The sequence below is a fragment of the Lagenorhynchus albirostris genome, chromosome X (assembly GCF_949774975.1).
Source record: "Lagenorhynchus albirostris chromosome X, mLagAlb1.1, whole genome shotgun sequence".
In the NCBI taxonomy this organism is placed as follows: domain Eukaryota; kingdom Metazoa; phylum Chordata; class Mammalia; order Artiodactyla; family Delphinidae; genus Lagenorhynchus; species Lagenorhynchus albirostris.
The window spans coordinates 127,592,112-127,613,673 of NC_083116.1; the positions used below are offsets into that span (position 1 = coordinate 127,592,112).

Below are 21,562 nucleotides of genomic sequence, written 5' to 3' on the forward strand. Positions count from 1 at the left end.
TATGCTCTCCTTCTCCCACTAGACCACAGGCTGGGGCATGTCATCTACCTCTGTGGATTCCTGGCACCAGCACGATGACTGCAGGTAGCATCGCTTCCATAAACCTCTGTTATTCAATGAAATACTGCATTAGCTCTTTCAGCTTCAAAAGTACCACCCAGACCTTTAGTGAACTACTTGGGACTCATGAATGCAACGTGGTTCATGTAAAAAAAAAAAAAAATATATATATACGTGTATATATATTTTATATATACAAAATAATATATATACACATATATGTATAAATATTTTATACACACACACACACACACATATGTGTCTGTGTGTGTGTCTACCTATGTATGTAGATCTATATCTCCAAACTTCTAACCTAAGTCAAAAGTCTCTGGCTGTTTTGGAGGAATCACACCCTGCGTTTGACATCTTGGCCACTGAGCAAAAGTTCTAAAGGAAGAATCTATTTAATTCAAACAACGAGCAAAGGTTCTAAAGGAGGAATCTATTTAATTCAAGCAACGTTGCTTGTATTTGTTTACTTACTAACCTAACCCCTCATGATAACCAAAACCACTTCAAATTTACAACTGGGTCTCACAAATGCCGTAACTTTACCTTTAATAAATAAATGGATGACACTCCTCTAAATTCATTTTCAATTTCCTAATGTGAATACAACTTGGGTTCCTTCAGCTCCTACCGCACTTGTGGGTCAACTGCTCACATCTACTGAGTATCACACTTTCAAGGTCGCTCGCTTTTGGGAACAGAAAATAAACACAAAAGAACACACTATGAGTGAGTCGGGCACTTCCTGTTCTCTGAAAACAGCAAATTCAGCAACTTGTTGTTGATTACTTGAATAGTGTTTTATATTTCCAGCGCTGGGAGATGAATTCTGTCACATTTTTTTTTCTTTTACAAGAGTATAAAATGAAGAAATACTGCTATTATTTCACAACTAGGATAGCAAAAAAAAAAAAAAAAAAAAAAGGTTATAAGTGTCTTGCCTCACTTCTCTCAGTAACTAGAGTTTGAAGGCAGGAGAATTAGAACCCACCACCTCTGTTGTATAAATCTCACTGTTGCCTCTCAGAAAGAAAAGAAGAGATATTCACGTGCAGACAGACGCACAGGGGCTGTCGTCCGATCTGATGATATTTGCATGAGCGTGTGTACCCAAGGCATCCCTTGGCTACCTCAAAGGGTACATACCCTCGAAGACCCTGAAAGAAGTGAGACTAAGCCATGGGACACCATGGACTTTGGCCACACAGGTGGCCTGTTCAATTTCCACCCTAGTCATTCTGGGCGCACGTTTCCTCACAACTGGATACACTGTACCTCCTTCTCAAGAAGCAGATTAGGGCGCTAAAAACTGGCTTGGATTTCCCAAAATGAACATAAAATCTCACTCTTCATACTCATCCCAAAATAGACAGTTACATTACGAATGGGTACAATTTCACTGCCACCTGAGGCTCCTCTGCTCTCCCATTTATCTTTAGACTTAGCGTTAAGGAAAATAGACAAGGAAGCTTAAAAACTCCATTTCCCAAGCATGTACATGGTTATAACTTAAAATGCAGGATGTGGGCTTCCCTGGTGGCGCAGTGGTTGAGAGTCCACCTGCCGATGCAGGGGACACGGGTTCGTGCCCCGGTCCGGGAAGATCCCGCATGCCGCGGAGCGGCTGGGCCCATGAGCCATGGCCGCTGAGCCTGCACGTCCGGAGCCTGTGCTCCGCCACGGGAGAGGCCACAGCAGTGAGAGGCCCGCGTACCGCAAAAAAAAAAAAAAAAAAAATGCAGGATGTGATTGGCAGAGAAGGATGAGCTACTGCACGCCCAACAGCTTGGGAAAAAAATAAGAAAACTGAGGAAAGAGGCAGCCACCAACATTATTGGCATTTTATAATCACAGGGATCATGAGATGAAGGCATTTGAAAACGTGAGGTGAGGATGAAAACACAAAGGATAAAGTGGGGGCAACAAGCAAACAAGGGAGCCCAAGACGAACATCCTTCATAAAGAGGGCAGGAAGAACAGGTGAGTTGAGTCCAAGAGGTACCCCTTTGGGGCTCAATCAATGACCACGGGTTGTGATTTCTGTCTTGTAATGTAGGGGGACCCTGGGTGGAAGGGGAGAGGGCCATCCATGCGTTGATTATAAATACGCCCCTATGTACAGAATTATTTTTCTATAATCTCTTTGGCATCCAGTAGACTGCCCGTGACAGATACCAGCCAAGGTGCCAGGTGTCCAAGAAGACTGATGAGGTTTTATACACAAAACCCAACCCTGGAACATTTAGGGAAGCGTACCCAGCTGCACAAACTCCGAACCACGAAGATTTACCCTCCGGGAACAGAGGTGTGATCAGTGTAGCACGGGCATGTGGGCTGGACAGACATCCCATCATTACTGCCCTGCACACATCCTGAGATGTGACTGACAGCTTGATCGTTGGTGTGGAGGGAGGAACCCTTGCTCAGCCTTATCCTTCAAGAGCGCAGGAAAGGCCATCGTCCCTCGTTCAGAAGGCCCAGGTCTCTCTTCCTCTCTACGACCTTGAAAACTAAATGACGCTGGAGCAAGTTGGCGGGAGGGAGATCTCTCCATAACTGCTTAGCTCCTTTTTTATTAGCTGCTTCAGTAAACAACTCTCTTGAAAATTTATTGCCACTGTCTCGCACGCTGTGTGAAAAGATAGAACTTTCAGCTGCTACATGCCTTCCCTCTATTTGTTACCAATACAGAAGGCAGCTCTGCACCTTCCCGGCAACCTGCAATCACTCCAATCTCAGAGTCAAAAAGATTTACATCCCGTCCACGCGTGAGTGAAACCTAGGCAAGAAGACGGCTATGGCATTATTATTATTTTTTTTCCTGTCTGCCACGGTCTTGCATACCGTGTTCCTCTTCTCAAAGTCTGACCTTGATTATTCACCGAGTGTCCCCATTTGAGTCAGCGTCGGGAATGACAGGAATGCAACTAGGGACGTCTGTGCATTCCTCCTGAGACCCCTCAGATGCTGGTGATTAGACGAAGGCATAAACCAGGTAGCGCTGTCAACAGTCACCCAGCCGGAGTCCGAGTGACCACCACTCTGTACGCACAGAGATGGACACGCCTGGCTGTTCCCTTCATCCATCCAGGCCTTTCACATCTATTCTGCCCACGTGACTCCACGCACTAAAAATATAAAGCTAAGCTGGACCGGCTCCTGCCATCAGCAGCCCACAGTTCAGACAAGACCATCAATAATTGGTCTCAGCTGCTTTAAGTTCCACGATGGAGCACATCAGAGGATGGATACAGAGAAGGAGAGTGAATCTCAACCTGGTAGGGGTCAGGACGCACTCCTGGAGAGAGAGAGAGAGATTCCAGAAGTTCCTGCCGTGCGCTTTCCATAAATGCATCAGTGTCTGAGCCACTGTCCCCTGGGTGCTATTCAGATACAGCAGTGGACGATGGCAGAGACGTAACCTGTGTCCTTACCTGGTGAGCTTTTAAAAGCACACTTTCTATGGCATGTGGTCCCAAATGATTCACTGAACACTTCAGAATACATTTTTTAAAACAAAAACCCCACTGTATGGATTTTTACCGCTAACTGAAAGATACCACTAATAGGATGACGATTAGTTGGGACGGGGGAAAACCTGGGAACACTTTTAACTTTCTACTTCTTTATATTTTTATACTGCTTTGATTTTTTAAAGTAGCACATGCTACTTTCAAAACCACAGAAAAAAGAAGATCTATCTTCAATATAAAAACGAAGACAGGAAAACCATGAAAGCCACCTTTCCCCCCACAAACACAGAGGGAAAAGAAATAGATACCCAGGTGTGAAAGTCGGTTTGTGTAACGAGATTTGAGATGCTGCCCTGACTTCAGTCATGCTGGCATCCCCCCAGCTATGACAAGCACCCCTGCTTCCCCACAAGCACCCCTGCTTCCCCACAAGCACCCTAGCTTCCCCACGATGGCCTCATCTGTGAAACTTCACGACGGGCTCTCTCTGTGAGACGATCCTTCACAGACAGCCTTGCCTCTGACTCTGTGCGACTCCTATAGATTATATGGCTTTGTACCCACAATGGGGTACAGTGAGGACGCCTGACTGGAGACAGCATCCATCATCGGGCTCAACCCTCCACGCACAGCTGGACTTCAATCAAAGGGCTTGCGGTCAGCCACACGCCCCATTCCGGAACAGATGGTGGGAAGATTCTTTGATGCTTCCGGCTTTAAATTACCTGGCGTTCGTTTGTTAAGTATCCTAACCCGGAGGTATTGAACATCTGTAGGAAAAAAAGTCAAATTTCTTTACGCTTCAGGTAGTAGGAAAGAAGCAGCTATGGAAATCATTGTAATAGGAGATTTGACACTAGGGAAGAAGATGGATTTCCAAACTACTTCTGTTTCTGCTTCTGCTGCTTCTTCAGTTTCTGCTGCTTCTTCTGTTTTCGCTTCCACTTCTGTTTCTGCTTCTTCTTCTCCTTTTGCTTCTGTTTCTGTTTCTTGTCTTCTTCCTCCTCGTGTCCCCCTCCTTCAAGTCTATGCTTGGTCCCTGGCAAAGACAACAGGCTCACGACAAACTGACGAGAGGCCCTGTCCACTCTCAGCTTTCTAGATGGAGCCCCTTCCTCTTGGGAGAAGGCCCCCCGCCCAGTTAAGTGGACACAAGGATCCTCATAGACTATCTCTGGGGACAATGCAGGTGGGCGATGAGTGGGGACTGCCTCGCCGAAGGGGTCATCGTGACTTGTCCTGGAAGCAGGTAGAGGAAGTGTGGCTGAGTAATCATGCCAAGTGCTCAGGAGTGCCCTAAAAGGATGGGGGTACAACAGCATGGGGGTGTGCCCCCTTGAATGGACCCTCCAAGGGAAACAAACAAGACTGCCTGTGTTACCCCATCCCAGGAAATCTGCCCTGTCTGGGATACCTCTGTCAGTAGGTGGATGCCCGATATAAAGATAGGTCATCTATTCTACAGGTTCCCTCCCAGCCTGGACCCACGAAAGAAGCACATGCAGGATGTGAGCAGACCACCCTCACGCTTCGCCAGAGGGAACCAGGGACGTGAGTATAATGGGGATCCCTTCTAAGACGTGGAGCGCACAGCAATTCACTCAACATCAGGACCGAATGCTAAAAAACCAGGCCAATATTTTTAAAAATCGAGAAATGTCCAACTTAAAAAAATCCCCCGAAATAGTCCCCCGCACACACGCAGATCGGTATTTCTGATTTCTCTGGAACGTTGGGATGCTGGGAGTACCACCCGCACTCCTTCGGGACAGCAGCTCGCGGGAGCTCTCAGGAGTCAGCCATCCGAACGGGCTGCACCAAATCCAGCTCCCTCGGGCCCCAAGCCTCATCCCGCCCAGCGCGCATTTCGTTGCCAGCCGGGGCCTCGGCGTAGTTGCGCCTTAACGCCTGACGTACCAAAGCTCACACCTCCTGATTCCCGTTTGGGTCATAATCCTGGGGCACCAAAGAGATCTGGCGGTTTGATGAAAAAGGGAAGGTCCGAGCGCGCTTTATCCAGACCCCGTTCAGGTAGGAGTGCCGTGGGCCTGGACCCAGGATGACTACAGACGAGCATCCTCCAGGACCGCATTCCGCCTGCGGCTTTGCTCAGCCTGGAAGGAGGGGCGCGCCCAAAGAACCACTCCCCGTTCCTAAATTCACGTCCTGCTGCCCGATGAAAGGCAGAAGACGAACCAAGGGACTTCCCTGGTCGTCCAGGGGTTAAAACTCCGTGTTCCCAATGCAGGGAGCCCAGGTTTGATCCCTGGTCACGGCACTAGATCCCACATACATGCCGCAACTAAGAGCCCACCTGCTGCAACTAAGACCTGGCGCAGCCTAATAAATAAATAAATATTAAAAAAAAAAAAAAAGGAAACCAATCAAGTAGCATCTACCCTTACTGAACAAGACAATTCTTTGATTATTTAACCTTTTCACTTTTGAACGTGTCTGTACGCGCGTGTCTCCCTGTGTGTTGCCCTTAATCTTTCATCTGATGTACTTTTCTCACCAAGAACTAAAGTCAATGTCGCCCCTATTCTTTTCTGGCTTAAACTAATGAAATGATCCCTTTGCTCCAAAGAAGCTTTGTGTCCAATCACAGCTATTCATCACGGCCACTGAGACCACAGCCCAGCTGGCAAGGTGGAAGGCTAGGCTGGAGGTGCCCTGTAAGTGCATCTTGGGACCCTGAGTGTGCAGAACGCTGACAGCACTAGGACAGGATAAAAGGTCAGATATCCGATGATACGTTTATCAGCTGTCACAGGTCTGAGGGCGTTACCAGGACACAAGCGATGCTTGTACAAAGGCGTATTTATTTACTATAAAACTGCAGACTACAGAAAAGGTCTGGGGTGGGGGGCTCTTCCCCATGACTCCCCACCAAGGGCAGGACATTTCCCTGTGGATGTTACTGCCCGCAGTCACTCATACTCCCCATAATTCTGATGTCACGTGGCTTCCCTGTGGGGAGAGGTCAGGGATCAGGGTTTGGTAAAGTTAGAAAAAGGGGATCTTACAACTCTGGGGAATCCGATGAAAAGTAGAACTCTATGTCATCTCCAGCTTTTGGACTTGTTTTCTGGTAGACCCTAAAGGACACTTCCACGAAGCACAAGAAATATCTGAAAATGAGCTTACCTGAAAATGGTTAGCATTGATTTCACTTTTGATTATAGGCTTTAAAGCTACAAACACACACACACACACACACGTGTGTGTGTGTGTGTGTCTGTGTCTGTGTGTCTGTGTGTAATGTCAATGCAACTCCCATAAACCAGGACCTGGAGAACAGAACACTCCTGGTAGATTTCATATGCATTTATGAATCCAGTAACTGGATACCCTAAACTATACAAATTACGTGGGTTTGTATAAAGTCACCACTTTGGAGTATTTCTTCAGAGTGAGGGTGTCTTTACTGGCAGAGAAACACACAGTGGTTCCTTTCAACTGAAATGCTTTTTCTAGCAACGAAACGCCGGTTTCAGTGACTTTAGGGAGGGAAGGGGCCAACAAATCTGGCTCTTGCCGTGGCAGAAATGACCCGGGTTCGCCTCTCTCTATGAAGGACGACTGGAAACGTGAACCTCTTTCCACCCGCTGACATCGCACCTTTTTCAATGCAGTTCAACCTGAACTAAAAAACTACCTTGGGAACAAAATTAACTTGCTAAATCCACCCGTCACCACGTAGCCTTTATCTTTTCGGAATACTCAGCCACTTCTCCCTCGCCACGGTTAAGGATTGTACTACGAACATGAGTTTATCTAAGAATTCCCAGGTGTGTTCTCCTTTGGGGGCATGGGACCCGGACGCTTCCATCTGGAGAAGGGGTATTGAATTTCCTAGTCTCCTTCCAAATAATCCACACTCGAACCTTACTGTTAAGTCTGCAGAGTATATGTGGCAGCAAGGAAGGCAGCAAGCTTGTTATGGTCCGCTCAGGAGAGCCCTCACAGAGAGTTAGATATGGGTTCTAACCCGCTATCTACTATTCCCTGTGGGGCTTTTGCTCTCACTCCAAAGTTCTGAGCCTCAAATTCCTCCACAAGAAGACATCTCTTCACCCATCTTCCAGGGTCCTTTTGTAGCACGTAAGACGTGACAGGTATGAAACGTGACCAAGAGTACGTGTATAGCCACAGTGCCTGGCGTATATCTAACCAGTATCTGCTAAAACTTGAACACATCCCTAGCTGGGCACCCAAGCTGGATCTGTTTTACAAAGCATGGATGAGAGTCATGACCAGGGAGAAAGCTGGAATGACTGAAGGGCCCTTCATTCAGGGCATATAAGGAGGATTAAGTATCTCTAAGAAATCTACAGGTCATTCCTTTCCTGTCAGAGCAACAAGGATTTCTTGCTAATTAAAGTGTGTTTAGGATGACCTGTCTCGAATTACTGTACAGCTTAGAACATGTGTTGAGCTAATTATCTAGGTCTCTAATAGTAGAAGCATCTTCCCGAGATAAGTTCTATCCCTAAAAGAGTAAATTAGGGTGAGGGATCGTGGAGTGCACAGTTATATATTCCACACCGTCACTCTCCTCAACTTGGAAACACCTGCTTGTAATCCCGGGGCACGTACATAAATTTGGTTCAGCAGACTTCATCTGAGACAGTCACAAACCAATAAAGCATCATCCCCTTATGCCCTTGTCATCTGTATCTTCACATCGCAAGTCAGTATCTCGAGAACAAACGTCTGAGTATAAATCGTTTCATCCACAAGGCTCAGAGAGAGAATATAAATGTTAGAAATGAGAGCTTAAATCATTTTCCTCATCACCTTTGACAAGTGAACCCAGGGAGAGCTGTGTACCCCAAAACTGGTTTTTAGATCAATACACTGAAATAAAGCACTGGCTTCAATCGTAAAATTTTGATTCAACAGCATTTGAATAAACTTCACAAACACTGTTATTGCTTGGATGAGGTTTTCCTTCTTCTGCTTCTGAGTAGCCCTGAATCCATGTCTCACAGAGCTCGTCAGCCCTGCCTAAATTTCTCAGGACACTCTGGTCAAAGAGATACACATTTAAATGTCTTCAGATCCATGAAAAAATTTTTTATAAATATGATAGTGTCACAGTCTGTTATGATTCTTTGGTACCATATTAAGGCAATTCTCTCTAGATTCCTGAAAATAACCATTCAGCAAATCAGATATCTCCTGTAACACAGGAAGACGATGTTACCCAAGGATGATTTTACCTAGATGTTTAAAATCTTTGACTCTTCAGATAATGTATATGAGAAGGTTGTGGTGTGAATGATATCATGGTACACACATGGTAGTACTGTCCCTAATACTGACCAATTTATGCATTGCTCCAATGTGGGCAATAGTCGTTTACATTAGAATCACCTATTTAAAGACTAAACCCTTTTCAAATAATTCAATAAGCATAACCTCCCACTATGGTGTTGCTAGAGCATCCTAAATATCTAGTTCTGGAAGAAAACTGCAGAAACCCCATTACAATCCAGATAAACTGGTTGGACCGCTAAGTATTGGAGAAATGCAAATCAAAACTACAATGAGGTATCACCTCACACCGGTCAGAATGGCCATCACCAAAAGTCTACAAACAATAAATGCTGCAGAGGGCTTCCCTGGTGGCGCAGTGGTTGAGAGTCCGCCTGCCGATGCAGGGGACACGGGTTCGCGGTCCGGGAAGATCCCACATGCCGCGGAGCAGCTGGGCCCGTGAGCCATGGCCGCTGAGCCTGCGCGTCAGGAACCATGACCGCTGAGCCTGCGCGTCAGGAGCCATGACCACTGAGCCTGCGCGGCTGGAGCTTGTGCTCCGCAACGGGAGAGGCCACAACACTGAGAGGCCCAAGTACGCAAAAAAAAAAAAAAAAAAAAAAAAAAAAAAAAAAAATGCTGGAGAGGGTGTGGAGAAAAGGGAGCCCGGGAGCCCTCCTGCACTGCTGGCAGTAGTGCGAGTTGATGCAGCCACTATGGAAAACAGTATGGAGGTTCCTTAAAAAGCTAAAAATAGAGTTACCATATGACCCAGCAATCACACTCCTGGGCATATATCCAGAAAAAATGAAACCTCTAATTTGAAAAGAAACATGCACCCCAATGTTCACTGCAGCACTATTTACAACAGCCAAGACATGGAAGCAACCTAAGTGTCCATCAATAGATGAATGGATAAAGAAGATGTGGTATAAGTATACAACGGAATATTACTCAGCCATAAAAAAGAATGAAAGAATGCTATTTGCAGCACCATGGATGGACCTAGAGATTATCATACTAAGTGAAGTGAGCCAGACAGAGTAAGAGAAATACCATATGACATCACTTCTACGTGGAACCTAAAAAAGTGATACAAATGCACTTATTTGCAAAACAGAAACAGACTCACAGACATAAAAGACTTACGGTTACCAAAGGGGAAAGGGCAGGAGGAGGGATAAATTAGGAGTTTGCAATTAACAGATACACACTACTATACATAAAACAAATAAACAACAAGGACCTACTGTAGAGCACAGGGAACTCTACTCAATATTTTGTGATAACTTATAATGGAAAAGAATCTGGGAAAGAATTTATATATGTACATAGTATATCTATAGTATATGTAACAGAATCACTTTGCTGTACACCTGAAAGTAACACAACATTGTAAATAAACTACACGTCAATAAAAAATAAATGAAATTAAAGTTAAACAAAGATGAACTGGTTGAGGTTCAATACCCTTAGGCTAATCAAATTTGTTTCGATCCCGTCCCAAAGTCATACGCCAAGGAACCCATTAAAATTCCTCCTAATCATATGAATATTCATATAGCCTAGAGATTCAATCATCTGTGTCCAAACACCACATGCTGTCAAGATGTGCCTCACCCTGGACGTTGAGGATCACTCCTGAAGCCTGTGGTTTTATCAGGAGCATTGTATTATTCACCCCCTCCCCACAGGTTTCTGAGGGACTGCTAGTCAATGGACAGGGATAGGAGAGGGTTCCGCTGCTTCAGCAAGTTTGCCAAACAGCAGACGGTTGTATTGTGGCTTAAACAGGTAGGGCTGCCATCCACAGGGAGCCACTGTACCTGGGAATGGCCGTGCTCTTACTTGTAAAACACTGTAAGGCCCACCCATGAGGTAAAAGCTTTGTCTGCCATGCAGACTGGGACCCACTGTTGAGTCATGACATTCATTTCGTGTCACAACCAGATAATTAAAAAAAAAAAAATAAAGCAGAAGGGAATCAGGTAGGAAGTATCAGAAGTGATGACTCTATGAAGAAATAAATCCTTTCTGGAAACTTTTGCTTCAGTTAAACATCTGTGTATGACATCTCATTGGATGATGGTGTAAAATGTATGTCTTACGAAGTTCAGAAGCTTCTGCATTAGATCATGTTAGCACCGCCTTCTAGAAAAATCTAGGCAGCTTAGCGATGGTGCCGTTCTCTAACAGCAAAAACCCACAGATGCTCTAGTATTTCTCAGAGTGTTCTACAGGAGTTTAGAACTCTAGGGGAGCTTGTTAACAGGGAGAGGCAAAGCCTTACCTTAGAACTACTCTCCGTAGGAATTTCTCAACGTAAGATTGGCAATGTTCAGATTCAGCCAGGACCCCAGCACCTCCCTACACAAAGTCTGAGGACTCACAGTTCTCCACCTACAGGCAAGAGCTTTTCCCCTCTTCCCTTCTTGGTCTACCTGTGGGAAGTTCCAACGATCCAATTTTCTACGCCACCACGTACTGAGCTATCAAAGGCAATCCCACAAGGGATAGATCTGCGCCAAGCGCCACGCCCACGATGCGGGTGTCCGTTCAAGTGATGGCCGCCTCTGGCCGTGCGGGCCGAGGGGTAGGCTGACCGTGAGCACTGATAGCTCCACAGTGTCTCCAGGTTCAAAATCACGGACAAAGATGTTCACCAGCGTGCTGGCCAGCTGAACATCTTCCCCTTTCTCTTAAGAATCGAATTATCAGTATGTCCTTCATCACGCCATGTTGCCAGCTTCCTCCACTCTCTGGTGCCTGAACAGACCTGCTCTCGTGGGCAGGGCAAGTAACCACCAAGGCCAAACATCTGATTTTCACACCACATTCCCACCTTTCTCTATAGGACTGTCCTCTAAACTTTTAAAGGCAACAAAACAATTTTATTCGTTTTTAACAGCAAGTGTTCCTGAGACAGACTGCCGTGAAGCCCTCCGTGGATGGCTACCCCCTTCGCTGACCGCAAACACCAAAACTACAAACTCAAGAGGCCCCAACAGACTCCCAAGAGATCATCTGCTTCACCCAGCTGACTCACAGAGTTGCGCTGCTCGGAAACATGCCCAGAATATTGGGGATCTCCTCATGTTGTTTATGTCGTATAACATCTACAGTAAACAATACACATGACCTTTCCTCTCTTAATCACACACCTGAAGAGTAAAGACCGTGGTGATGCCTTAAGGTCCCTGTTCTCACCCAGACATTTTTGGGGCATGGCCTCATAAGCAGAGGACGTGCGGGAAACTGGCAAAGCATCTCTGGGGGGAGCCCAGGTCATGGCAATTCCCGACCCACTCCCCCCACCGCCCAATACACGTCCAGCTGGAGAAATCTCCCAACCACAGAAGGGGAAACATGGCTCAAAAGGCCACCCCGGTTCCTCCACCTCCATGGAAACACCTGAAATAGCATATGACATGTGTCCCAGGCAGCATCAAGCTGGGAGGCGATACCTACCGTTGTATGAACTGGGCCGCGTCCGCTGTGAGCCTCTGCGTGAGGTTGTCATAGGACATGGGCTGCTGGGTGATGTCACGGTTCCTCATGAGGAAGCAGTTCAGGGGCCGGAAGTAATGCAGGAAGCACAGCAGGCCGCCGAGGACCAGGGCGGCCAGGAAGAAGAGGCAGAAGAAGATGCAGGGGGGCACCTGGATGAGCCCCAGGCACCTGAGCACGGCCAGGGTCAGCAGCGTGATGGCGATGACCTGCAGGGGGAGGAAGACCAGCAGCCTTAAGGCCCTGGTGAACACGCTGCCTTCTCCCGGCTTGCAGTCCCGCAGGTTGGTCACGGGCAGCCCGTGGAAATAGTCGAAGCCATGGCTCAAGGGGTGGTGGCAGAGGTCCGTTCTGTTGTGACAGCTGGTGCCAAGGTGCCACTTCCCTGAGCAGACAAACAAACAGGTGGCATGTTTAGTCCCCATGAGCACCCCGACACGAAGGTCAGCTTCTGAGTTGCGCACGCTGGAAAGCGGCCTCTTTCTGCATATCCATCAGCCAAAACCATTCTACCGTTTCCACCTCCGTTTCCAAAAACGGTAGGGTAGGAACCACTCTCTCCACCAGAAAACAAGAGGGGATTCAGTGACTGGAAAAAACACAAATAAAATAAAAGACACACACCTCACATACTTCATAGGCAGGAGACAAAACTACATAGACGAACACCAACGTTTTTGGGGGACATGTGCTTTTTTTAAAGACATTTCCTTAAAAGGAAAGTCTTAAAACCAACTTGATTTTGTCCCTGAAATGTTAGAAGTGGAAATGAATCCATATGTAAAAACTACCCCTGAGGCATGAGGAAATCATACTCATAACTCAGTAATTATTGTAAACACCTATAAACACTTCTTATAAAATGTGAACTGTACGGCACTTTCCTGGAGGTCCAGTGGTTAAGGCTCCGCGCTCCCACTTGCAGGTGACACGGGTTCGAGCCCTGGTCGGGGAACTAAGACCCCACATGCCACGCAGTGTGGCCAAATAATAAAACAGAATAAAAATGAGGGCTTCCCTGGTGGCGCAGTGGTTGAGAGTCCACCTGCCGATGCAGGGGACGCGGGTTCGTGCCCCGGTCCTGGCAGATCCTACATGCCGCGGAGCGGCTGGGCCCGTGAGCCATGGCTGCTGAGCCTGCGCGTCCGGAGCCTGTGCTCCGCAACGGGAGAGGCCACAACAGTGAGAGGCCCGCGTACCGCAAAAAAAAAAATAAATAAATTAAAAAAATTGAAATGTGACTGTATCACTAAATTAGGGAGTGCCTCACACAAGAGAAAAAGGGATGGTGGTTTGAGAAAATGTGGGAGGAAAGAGACCGGCCATTTTGCTCCCATGAGACGTTCTAGGGTTCCTCTGATGACCTGCATAGACCCAAGTTTATCAAGTGAAAGGGGAGAAGGATTCGTTCCTACCCAGGGGATAAAATCAGTGGGAATGTCAACTGAGAAAAATTCAGACGCAATTTTAGTACTGAAACGTAAAATGTAAACCTTTATCAATAGTATGGTGTGTGTGTGTGTGTGTGTGTGTGTGTGTGTGTGTGTGTGTAGTTTTGCATGCTGTGTGTGTGCATGATTAGTTATCCAATTCACCATCCATCATCCATCCACACACATACACATACACATACATAAATAAGGACACACATCTACACATTCAAATAGCACATATAGACGCATGGTGTTTGAACTTAGCATTGCAATAATTTCTCCCCTATTTACAGTTGTGCCAACGCTATCAGTCAGTTCATCTTCAAGAAGGCTGCTCTCATGCCCTCCCCAATTTCCCACTCACCCAGGTCCTCGCACCGCGCGCCGCCCCCCCCCAGCTGCCCATACCTATCAGAGCTGTGGAATAGCCTTGATTCTTCAGGAGCTTGGCGAACGTAATCTCACTGTGGGGAAGTCCTCCCGAAGAGGCGGAGAAGACGAAAACTCCCACTTGGGACCGAGATGCCATTCCTAAGCCAGGAGAAACCCACCATTAGGACAGGGGAAGCCCTAGGACTGGGAGGTGGACCAGGGCCGCAGCGACGGAACCAGGAGGTTGGGTACCTGAGCGGATGGGATACCGGCCCGTCATGAAGGCCGCCCTGCTGGGTGTGCACAGGGGTGATGCTGCCAGGTGCTGCGTGAGCTTCACTCCCCCTCTGGCCAAGCGGTCGATATTGGGAGTCCTGGAACAAAGACTCAGGTCATTCCTCGTGACCCTGAAAAGAAAGCTTTCTCTCTGGCTTTGTACAGTGAGTTGCTTGTCACTTATCCAGGGAAACTGCGATGGGACGGGGGAAGGAAGGGGACACAGCACTGAGACTCAGAGTGACAACAGAACCACACTGAGGATGAAATCATCCAGGTCTGCCCTCTCCAGGGGCCCACCCATGCCCCCCTGGGGGCTCTGAGCTGCTGATTTAGGAGAGAAGCCAAGTCCTTCCAAGGGGCTGCTCTGAGAAGCGGGAGGGGCAAGGGTCAAGGTCTCTGTCCTCCGTCACCTATGCCCCCCACCAGCTACCTCCGTGCCCCAAACGAGAAAGCTCTGGGAGCAGCCTGACTCTTCTCTTGCCAACTACAGCCAAAGAGAAGCTCCTAACCAGTTCTCACCAGGCTCTGCCGACTTTCCACATGGCCCCAGGGAGAACAGGGTGACGGCACCGTCCGGGGAAAGGGACGATGGGCTCCAGGTGCACTTACCAGGGATCGGTAACAAAGGGGTCACAGACTCCAGGGAAAAGGGACACAGCAACATGGAAACACGACATGCCGTGAGACACGCACACCCTCTGGGTGTCTTTTTTTTTTTTCCGCTAAAGAAACACTCATTTATGGGCTGACTTCTAGGATGACGCCTTATGCAGGACAAGCCATCCTGCCACCTCTTATCCAGGACTGGTGTGGTCCATCACCTTAGGAAATCATGCCAGACTTCCTATGCATTCAGAGGGGAAGTTCCTTCAGGGCTGGGTTCACGCTGAGTGACGATCCCTTATCCTCCAGTGGGAACCCCAGCGCCTGCCTCTCTGCCAGGCTGCTCATCTTCTATACTTCAGTTCTGAGCATAGATGGGACTCCCCCCACCCTGCCATGGCCTCCTTGTCCTGCGGGAGAGGCCTGTTCCATCTGTAGGATGTCAGTCCCTATCCCCCATCACGGCAGCTTCCTCCCTGTAAAGGGACGGAGTGGCTAACGGCACTCCCCTCCAAGACTTCTGCCTGTGGCGTGGGGCACGTATCTTGTTCCGTTGTGACGCCACTGCTTCCCTGGTTCAGCGCCCACAGGCTAGTCCTGTAACAATGCATAGCTCGAAGGGGAAGATCACGGCATTGCACTGTAATGTCAAGCTGCTCGCTCATCTATTAGTTTAACTTATGCCTTTAATTCTCAACATTTCCACTTTGCTTTGGCCTTAAATTACAAGATTCTGAGAACACTGAGGCTGTCTGTATATTTGACTTAATCCCCCTAGTGCCTAGATTGGCCACTGAAAAATCTGACTATTTTGAGGTGTGATATTATAAAACGTAAAATGGAAAATGTCCTTCAGAAAGAACTGGGGAGGAAGTGATAAATTGGAATTTGGGATTAGCAGATACAGACTAGTACATATAAAATAGATAAACAACAAGGATTTAGTGTAGGACACAGGGAACTGTATTCTTTATCTTGTAATAAACTATAGTGGAAAATGGAAAAGAGTCGGAAAAAAAGAATATCTACATATGTAAATGTATGTATAAATATATACATAGTATATATATATAAATATATACATATATATTGATAGAAAACTGAATCACTGTGCCGTACACCCGAAACTAACACAACATTGTAATCAACTATACTTCAATTAAAAAAAATAAATAAAAGAACTGGATGCTAAGATGGAGGACAAGGCAGATTTAGGGTATTCTTGATATGAATTCTTACTTAGGATTTTATAACCCTTTTTTTCTTTTGGATAATTGGCAGACACTGAACCTTAAAGGCTTGACTGTGATTTTTTAATTAAGACACCTTAGTAGGAACAGTTATCTATTATCTCACTAAAGTTTAGGAATATCATATCTAATATTATATCTAATACTCATATCATATGGTATTTTAAAATGATACTTAAAATGAAAAAAAAAATAAATTGTGACCTCGATAAGAAAAATTACTCACAAGGTTCGTGTCTGAAATGCCTAACAGTGAGATCTAAACTTTTCACAAAATGAAGCAGAAGGTGACGAAGGAAACATACGTGGTCAATTAAAATTTTAAGAGAACACTGAGTGCAGATCTTATCCTTGCACGTGCTTTAAACAAAATCTAACAAACATCATAGGTCAGCATACGTTTTAAAAATAACACGTGACATCTGACACACAGAATCAGGTTGGAAGTGACATCACATTCGGCTGCCTCTTGCAGGCCGGGTCCTTCTCAAAAAGTGTAATTTACTTCATTTTTGTTTGCTGTGCCACATAACGATGAAACAGACGTCCTGAGATGTACAGTCATGTTGTACAGAAGAGGAGGACCTACAGCGAGTGGTGTGAACACACATCGGACCCCGTGGCACTCAGCAGCACGTCCCTGTGAGCTTCAGCTAATTATCTGTAGCTCTTCCGAGAAAATTCTGGTGAATCCCACCCTCTCCTTTCATTTTGTTTGCGCTCATCACGTGTGAGGTGAAGCTCTCCACAGAACCACAGTTATGTCAACATTTCCCCATGATCACATAGAGAAAGTGCACCCCTAAGACCAATATTCCACTGCACCCTGACCGACTAATTCTAAACCCAAGAGCCCTACACCGGGGGGCTGGGGAACAAAACACCCTCCTCTGTCCGAGTCTGGTTCCCACTGTGTTTTCCCTACCATTGTAGTCACCCCTAGCCCTTGAAAAGTTCTGACACCATCAAATGTGACACGTGTCCCCAGGACATCTGTCCCTGGCCGGTGTGTCTGCATGAGAATCCAGCACAGCCTGGCCCAGAGGTGGAAGGAAGGTACAGAGGTGACAGCGAGGGGTTGACAAGGGGGGATGGATTGGGTCCCAATGGGAACGGAGCCAGAGGCCAAAAACAGAAGACAAAACAGAAGAGGCGAACCAAAGGGAGGGAAACATGATGATGGGAAACAAGCCACAGACTAGGGGCGAGGAAGAAAGAATTATGATGAATACCTTCCCGGTGAGCCGTCTGAGTTCATCCAACAGTGATTCGAATAGATAAGTCATCACACCTGCCTACTAACGCCTGTGTGTGTCTACGTAAAGTCGTACAGGAAAGTGCGCCGTTGGGGGGCTCTGAACGTTTCCCCATGGCCTGTGCTCTGTGAACATGCGCTGCCCATCCCAGGACGGCAGCCTGTGAAGGGAGCCCTGTGTTTACACGTCACTCAACCTGAGGGTCTTGTTTCCATAGCAGCCAGGATCCCCAATGCCAAGGTCGTCGGCCATCAGCAGGACGAAGTTGGGCGTTGACACCGCATGGCTCCGGGCCTCATAGATGAACAGCAGCAGAAGCAAAAGCTTCCTCATCTTCCTGCAAAGGGCAAGGAGAAGAGAGACATGAAGGATGCTGGCCTGAGGCGGCCCACCCTCCTTCTCTGCGACCCTCCCCCTCCTCCCAGTAGAGGACGTTCTGTCGACCCGGCCACCCCCGACGACATGGGCTGCAAAGCATCTAAGACATCACGCAGCGAAGAACTGTATCCTCTCTGTCCTGTGTGTCTGTTTCCAAAACAAACAGTTCTTTCTCCCTGGATAGCAGTGACCTCTCCTTTCTACCCCAAACCAAAACATAGGCTCTGTCTAGAAAAATGAAGACACAATCATCTCTTTATGGAAGGCGGGCTCTGTGTCATCAGCTGAAAGTTCTCTGCACTGAAAAAAAACCGGGCATTTCAGGACAATCCAATTGTCAATGTCAAATCCTTTCTAAAACTAGCCACGAGTTTTGGCGTAGCGGCTTTTCAAAGGGAAACACGTAGAGTTGGGCGTGATGCAAACCTTTCCAAGCTCAAGGAAGACAAGGTTCACAGCCTGGGGCGGCTCTGGGTGCTAGTAGGTGGCAGCAAACGCAGTGGAGGGGAGGGAAAATCCATCCACCTTCTATGGCTGTCATCCCAACGCACACTCACCCCCCTGCCCCGGCATTTCACCCCTTTCAAGAACGATGGGCTAGAGGACTTTGGGGGTGGATGCACACCTGAAACTCCTGCTCTGACGCCCGCAGGAACTCCCAAGTGAACGCTCAGAAGAGGGACAGAACCTGCCCGCATCTGAGCAGCCGGGGGCAGAAGCATCCTCAGGCCTCTCCCCTTGGGTGGGGTTCAGCGTCCTCGGGGCCAGAACAAGGGGCCAGACCGAGGGATGCACACACGTGAGCTATCGCTCACCTCGAGAGAACTCAGGACTTAGGGAAACGAGAGGAAACCTTAGCAGAACCTGCGGCATCAGGAACTCATTGGGGGCGGGAAGGGGCCTGGGACATGCAAACCCCACGGGAGCTGTGGGGTTCCACAGGAGGCATGATGGCCACGTGCAGCAGAAATCCCATGAGAGTTTCATCGGAGCAAACAACATGGGTGCTGCTTCCAGAGGACACCCGGACGCCAACCCAGCCACCCTCACGTGGTCCTCTTCTTTTATTGCATCCCCTTGCTCTCCGTAACACGGATCCTCACCTAGAGTGGGATGTGGAAAGACAGCCCAGCTCCCAAAGATGTGCAGGCCCTCATCCCTGGAGCCCACTTGGAACAGGACGGTTCTCTGTCATGGGAGCTGTGCTGTGCCGGGACCCCTGGACCCACTCACTCGAGGCCTGCAGCGCACCCTCCCACCCTGACTTGTGCCACCAAAAAGTCTCCCGACGCTGCCTCATGTCCCCTGGGGCATGAAGTCACCCCCAGTGCAGAACCACCGAGTCACCACCGGCCCATCACCCTCTTCATCATCTGTAAAATCATCAGTGAAACCTTCGCTCCTGTAAGTACACGGTGACGACTCACTCCCTTTGCTGTCATAGGCGGGCAGCTTGGCTTCTGTGGAGGGATTCGGAAGCTCCAGCCCATCTGAGCAACTGACTTTCTCCTTTGCACCCTCTAGTACATCTTCAATGCTAACAGGTCACGTTCCTCGGCCATCCCGTGTCCCTGTCGGTCACAGAAGCCCTTGCATTCCTGGGCATGTGGGCAACAAGCTCAAAGAGGCTCTTCAAAGAGGACCTTAGGCTCTGAGCATTCCTTTTCGTCTTGCCTCACCTGTGACTTATCTGTCTCTAGTCCACGTGGAACATCTCTCCCCACCACACCTTTTCATCAGATGTTCTGCTCTCCGAACAGTCATCTTGCCAGTTGCCTTTCTGAGTCCAGATCAAAGGACCCTCACCCCCAGTGCGTGGATAACTGGAGCCATACCTTTCTCTCCCGACCTACTTTCAGTCTCCCCTCTCTGTCTCTCAAGGATCTTTTCACAAAGGCAAACTCGGCGCCCTTTGTCTAAAGATAACGAACCAGGGAAACGTGACCATTCAACGCGCTCTTCTCGAGCTCGCTCTCTCATTCCTGTCTCCCGCGTGCTCTCTTTGGTGGCCTGTCTTTGTCGGGGAGTAGAGGCATGAGGGCAGAATGAAGAGTCAAGGGTCTCGTATCAGCTCAGGCCAGCCGCTACGAGGCCTGGGCCACCTCCTTGCGTGGGTGACTCATCCACATTTCACCAAGATGCCATCTCTGCGGTCGGGCAGTCAACTAAACGCCTGTTTCTTTTTTTTTTTTTTTTCAGTGCAGAGAACTTTCAGCTGATGACACAGAGCCCACCTCCCATAAAAAGATGGAAAGAAAGGGTCTCCATGAAACCAAGATCCCCGCACCCCCATGTTCGTCACAGGATTATTCACAATAGTCAACACACAGAGACAACCTTGGTGTCCACGCATGGATGAAGGGATAAAGACAATGTGATACAATGGAAAGTTACTCAGCCTTGAAAAGAAAGAAATCCTGCCACTTGTGACAATATGGATGAACCTGGAGGACGTTATCCTAAAGGAAATAAGCCAATAACAGAAGAACACATACCGCATGATCTCACTCATCTGTAGAATCTAAAAAGAGAAAGTTGAACTCATAGAAACAGAGAGTATAACTGCGGTTGCCCCGGGCAGACGGGGGGCGGTGGCACAGAAGAAATGGGGAGATATTGTTCAAAGGGTATAAGCTTCCAGTTATAAGATGAATAAGTTCTGGGAAGTAATGTGCAGCAAGGTAACTATAATTAATAACACTGTATTGTATACTTGAAATCTGCTTAAACAGTAGATCTTAAGCACTCTATCCATAAAAAAAAGTCTTAACTGTGTGAGGTGACCAATGCGTTAACTAACTTGACAGTGGGAACCACTTCATAACGTATATGTCTCTCAAATCACCATATTTAAATATACGCAATTTTATTTGTCAATTATACCTCAACTGAGTTGGAAAAAAAAGAATATCCCCTTCCCTCCTTCTAAGAAAAAGAAAAAGAAATAAAGGGTTTCCAAAATGATAAAGTACTAGACAAATGTAACTTGTTAGGAGAATTTTTGTCTTTCGATAGCTTTGCAGCTAAAAGCCATTCACTGACAATTCAACCAAATCCATTTCCACAAATGCCTATGAGGTAAAAATTGGCTAAAAGACACCATGATGGTCTTGTGATGGTTTCATGGTTGAATGAGACACTGAATCACCCTGCAAGGCTCCAAGTGGCCAAACGAGATCTTCCATGAAGCCACTGAAACAAGTGACAGATGTGGCTTCTGCAGATGAGTTCTGATCCTGGTTCCCCTGCTTCACAGTGGTGAAACCGCAGGACATTTACTTAGCCTCTTTGTCATCATTTTCTTCTGTAAACTGGGGATTATTGTGAGGATAACATGATATACTTAGCACTATGACTCAGTAAGGGACTCGTAGGCGCCAGTACTTGTTGGCTGCAGTTATCAGCAGCGTTACTATAATTTTGTGTAGACTCTAATAAGTACAGTCACACAGCTTTAAATGAAGATGTGGGAGGCCAACTAAAAGATGGCCTGACGACACCCCTCCTGGTACTCACATCTTGCATAATCCCCTCCCCATGAATGTGGCTGGACTTTGCAACTTGGTTCTGACTAAAAGAAGATGAAAACAGTGATGTGACATCACTTCTGTGATGAGGCTGCAAACGACTATGACCTCTGTCTTTCCAGCAGACTCTACTTCTTGCTGGATTTTGATTAG

General features: G+C 47.4%; 1 protein-coding gene across 1 annotated transcript in view; it reads right to left on the reverse strand.

Moving 5' to 3' along the window:
• The window catches only part of STS (steroid sulfatase), a 178,856-nt gene that overhangs the window by 71,004 nt on the left and 86,290 nt on the right, over positions 1–21,562 (reverse strand). The window contains exons 3-6 of the mRNA XM_060138071.1: positions 17,701–17,841; positions 14,369–14,490; positions 14,153–14,275; positions 12,273–12,696 (exon numbers count right to left, since the gene is read on the reverse strand). Of these exons, the coding sequence (XP_059994054.1) occupies positions 12,273–12,696; positions 14,153–14,275; positions 14,369–14,490; positions 17,701–17,837 (806 nt within the window). The 5' untranslated portion in view covers positions 17,838–17,841. The remainder of the gene's footprint in view (positions 1–12,272; positions 12,697–14,152; positions 14,276–14,368; positions 14,491–17,700; positions 17,842–21,562) is intronic.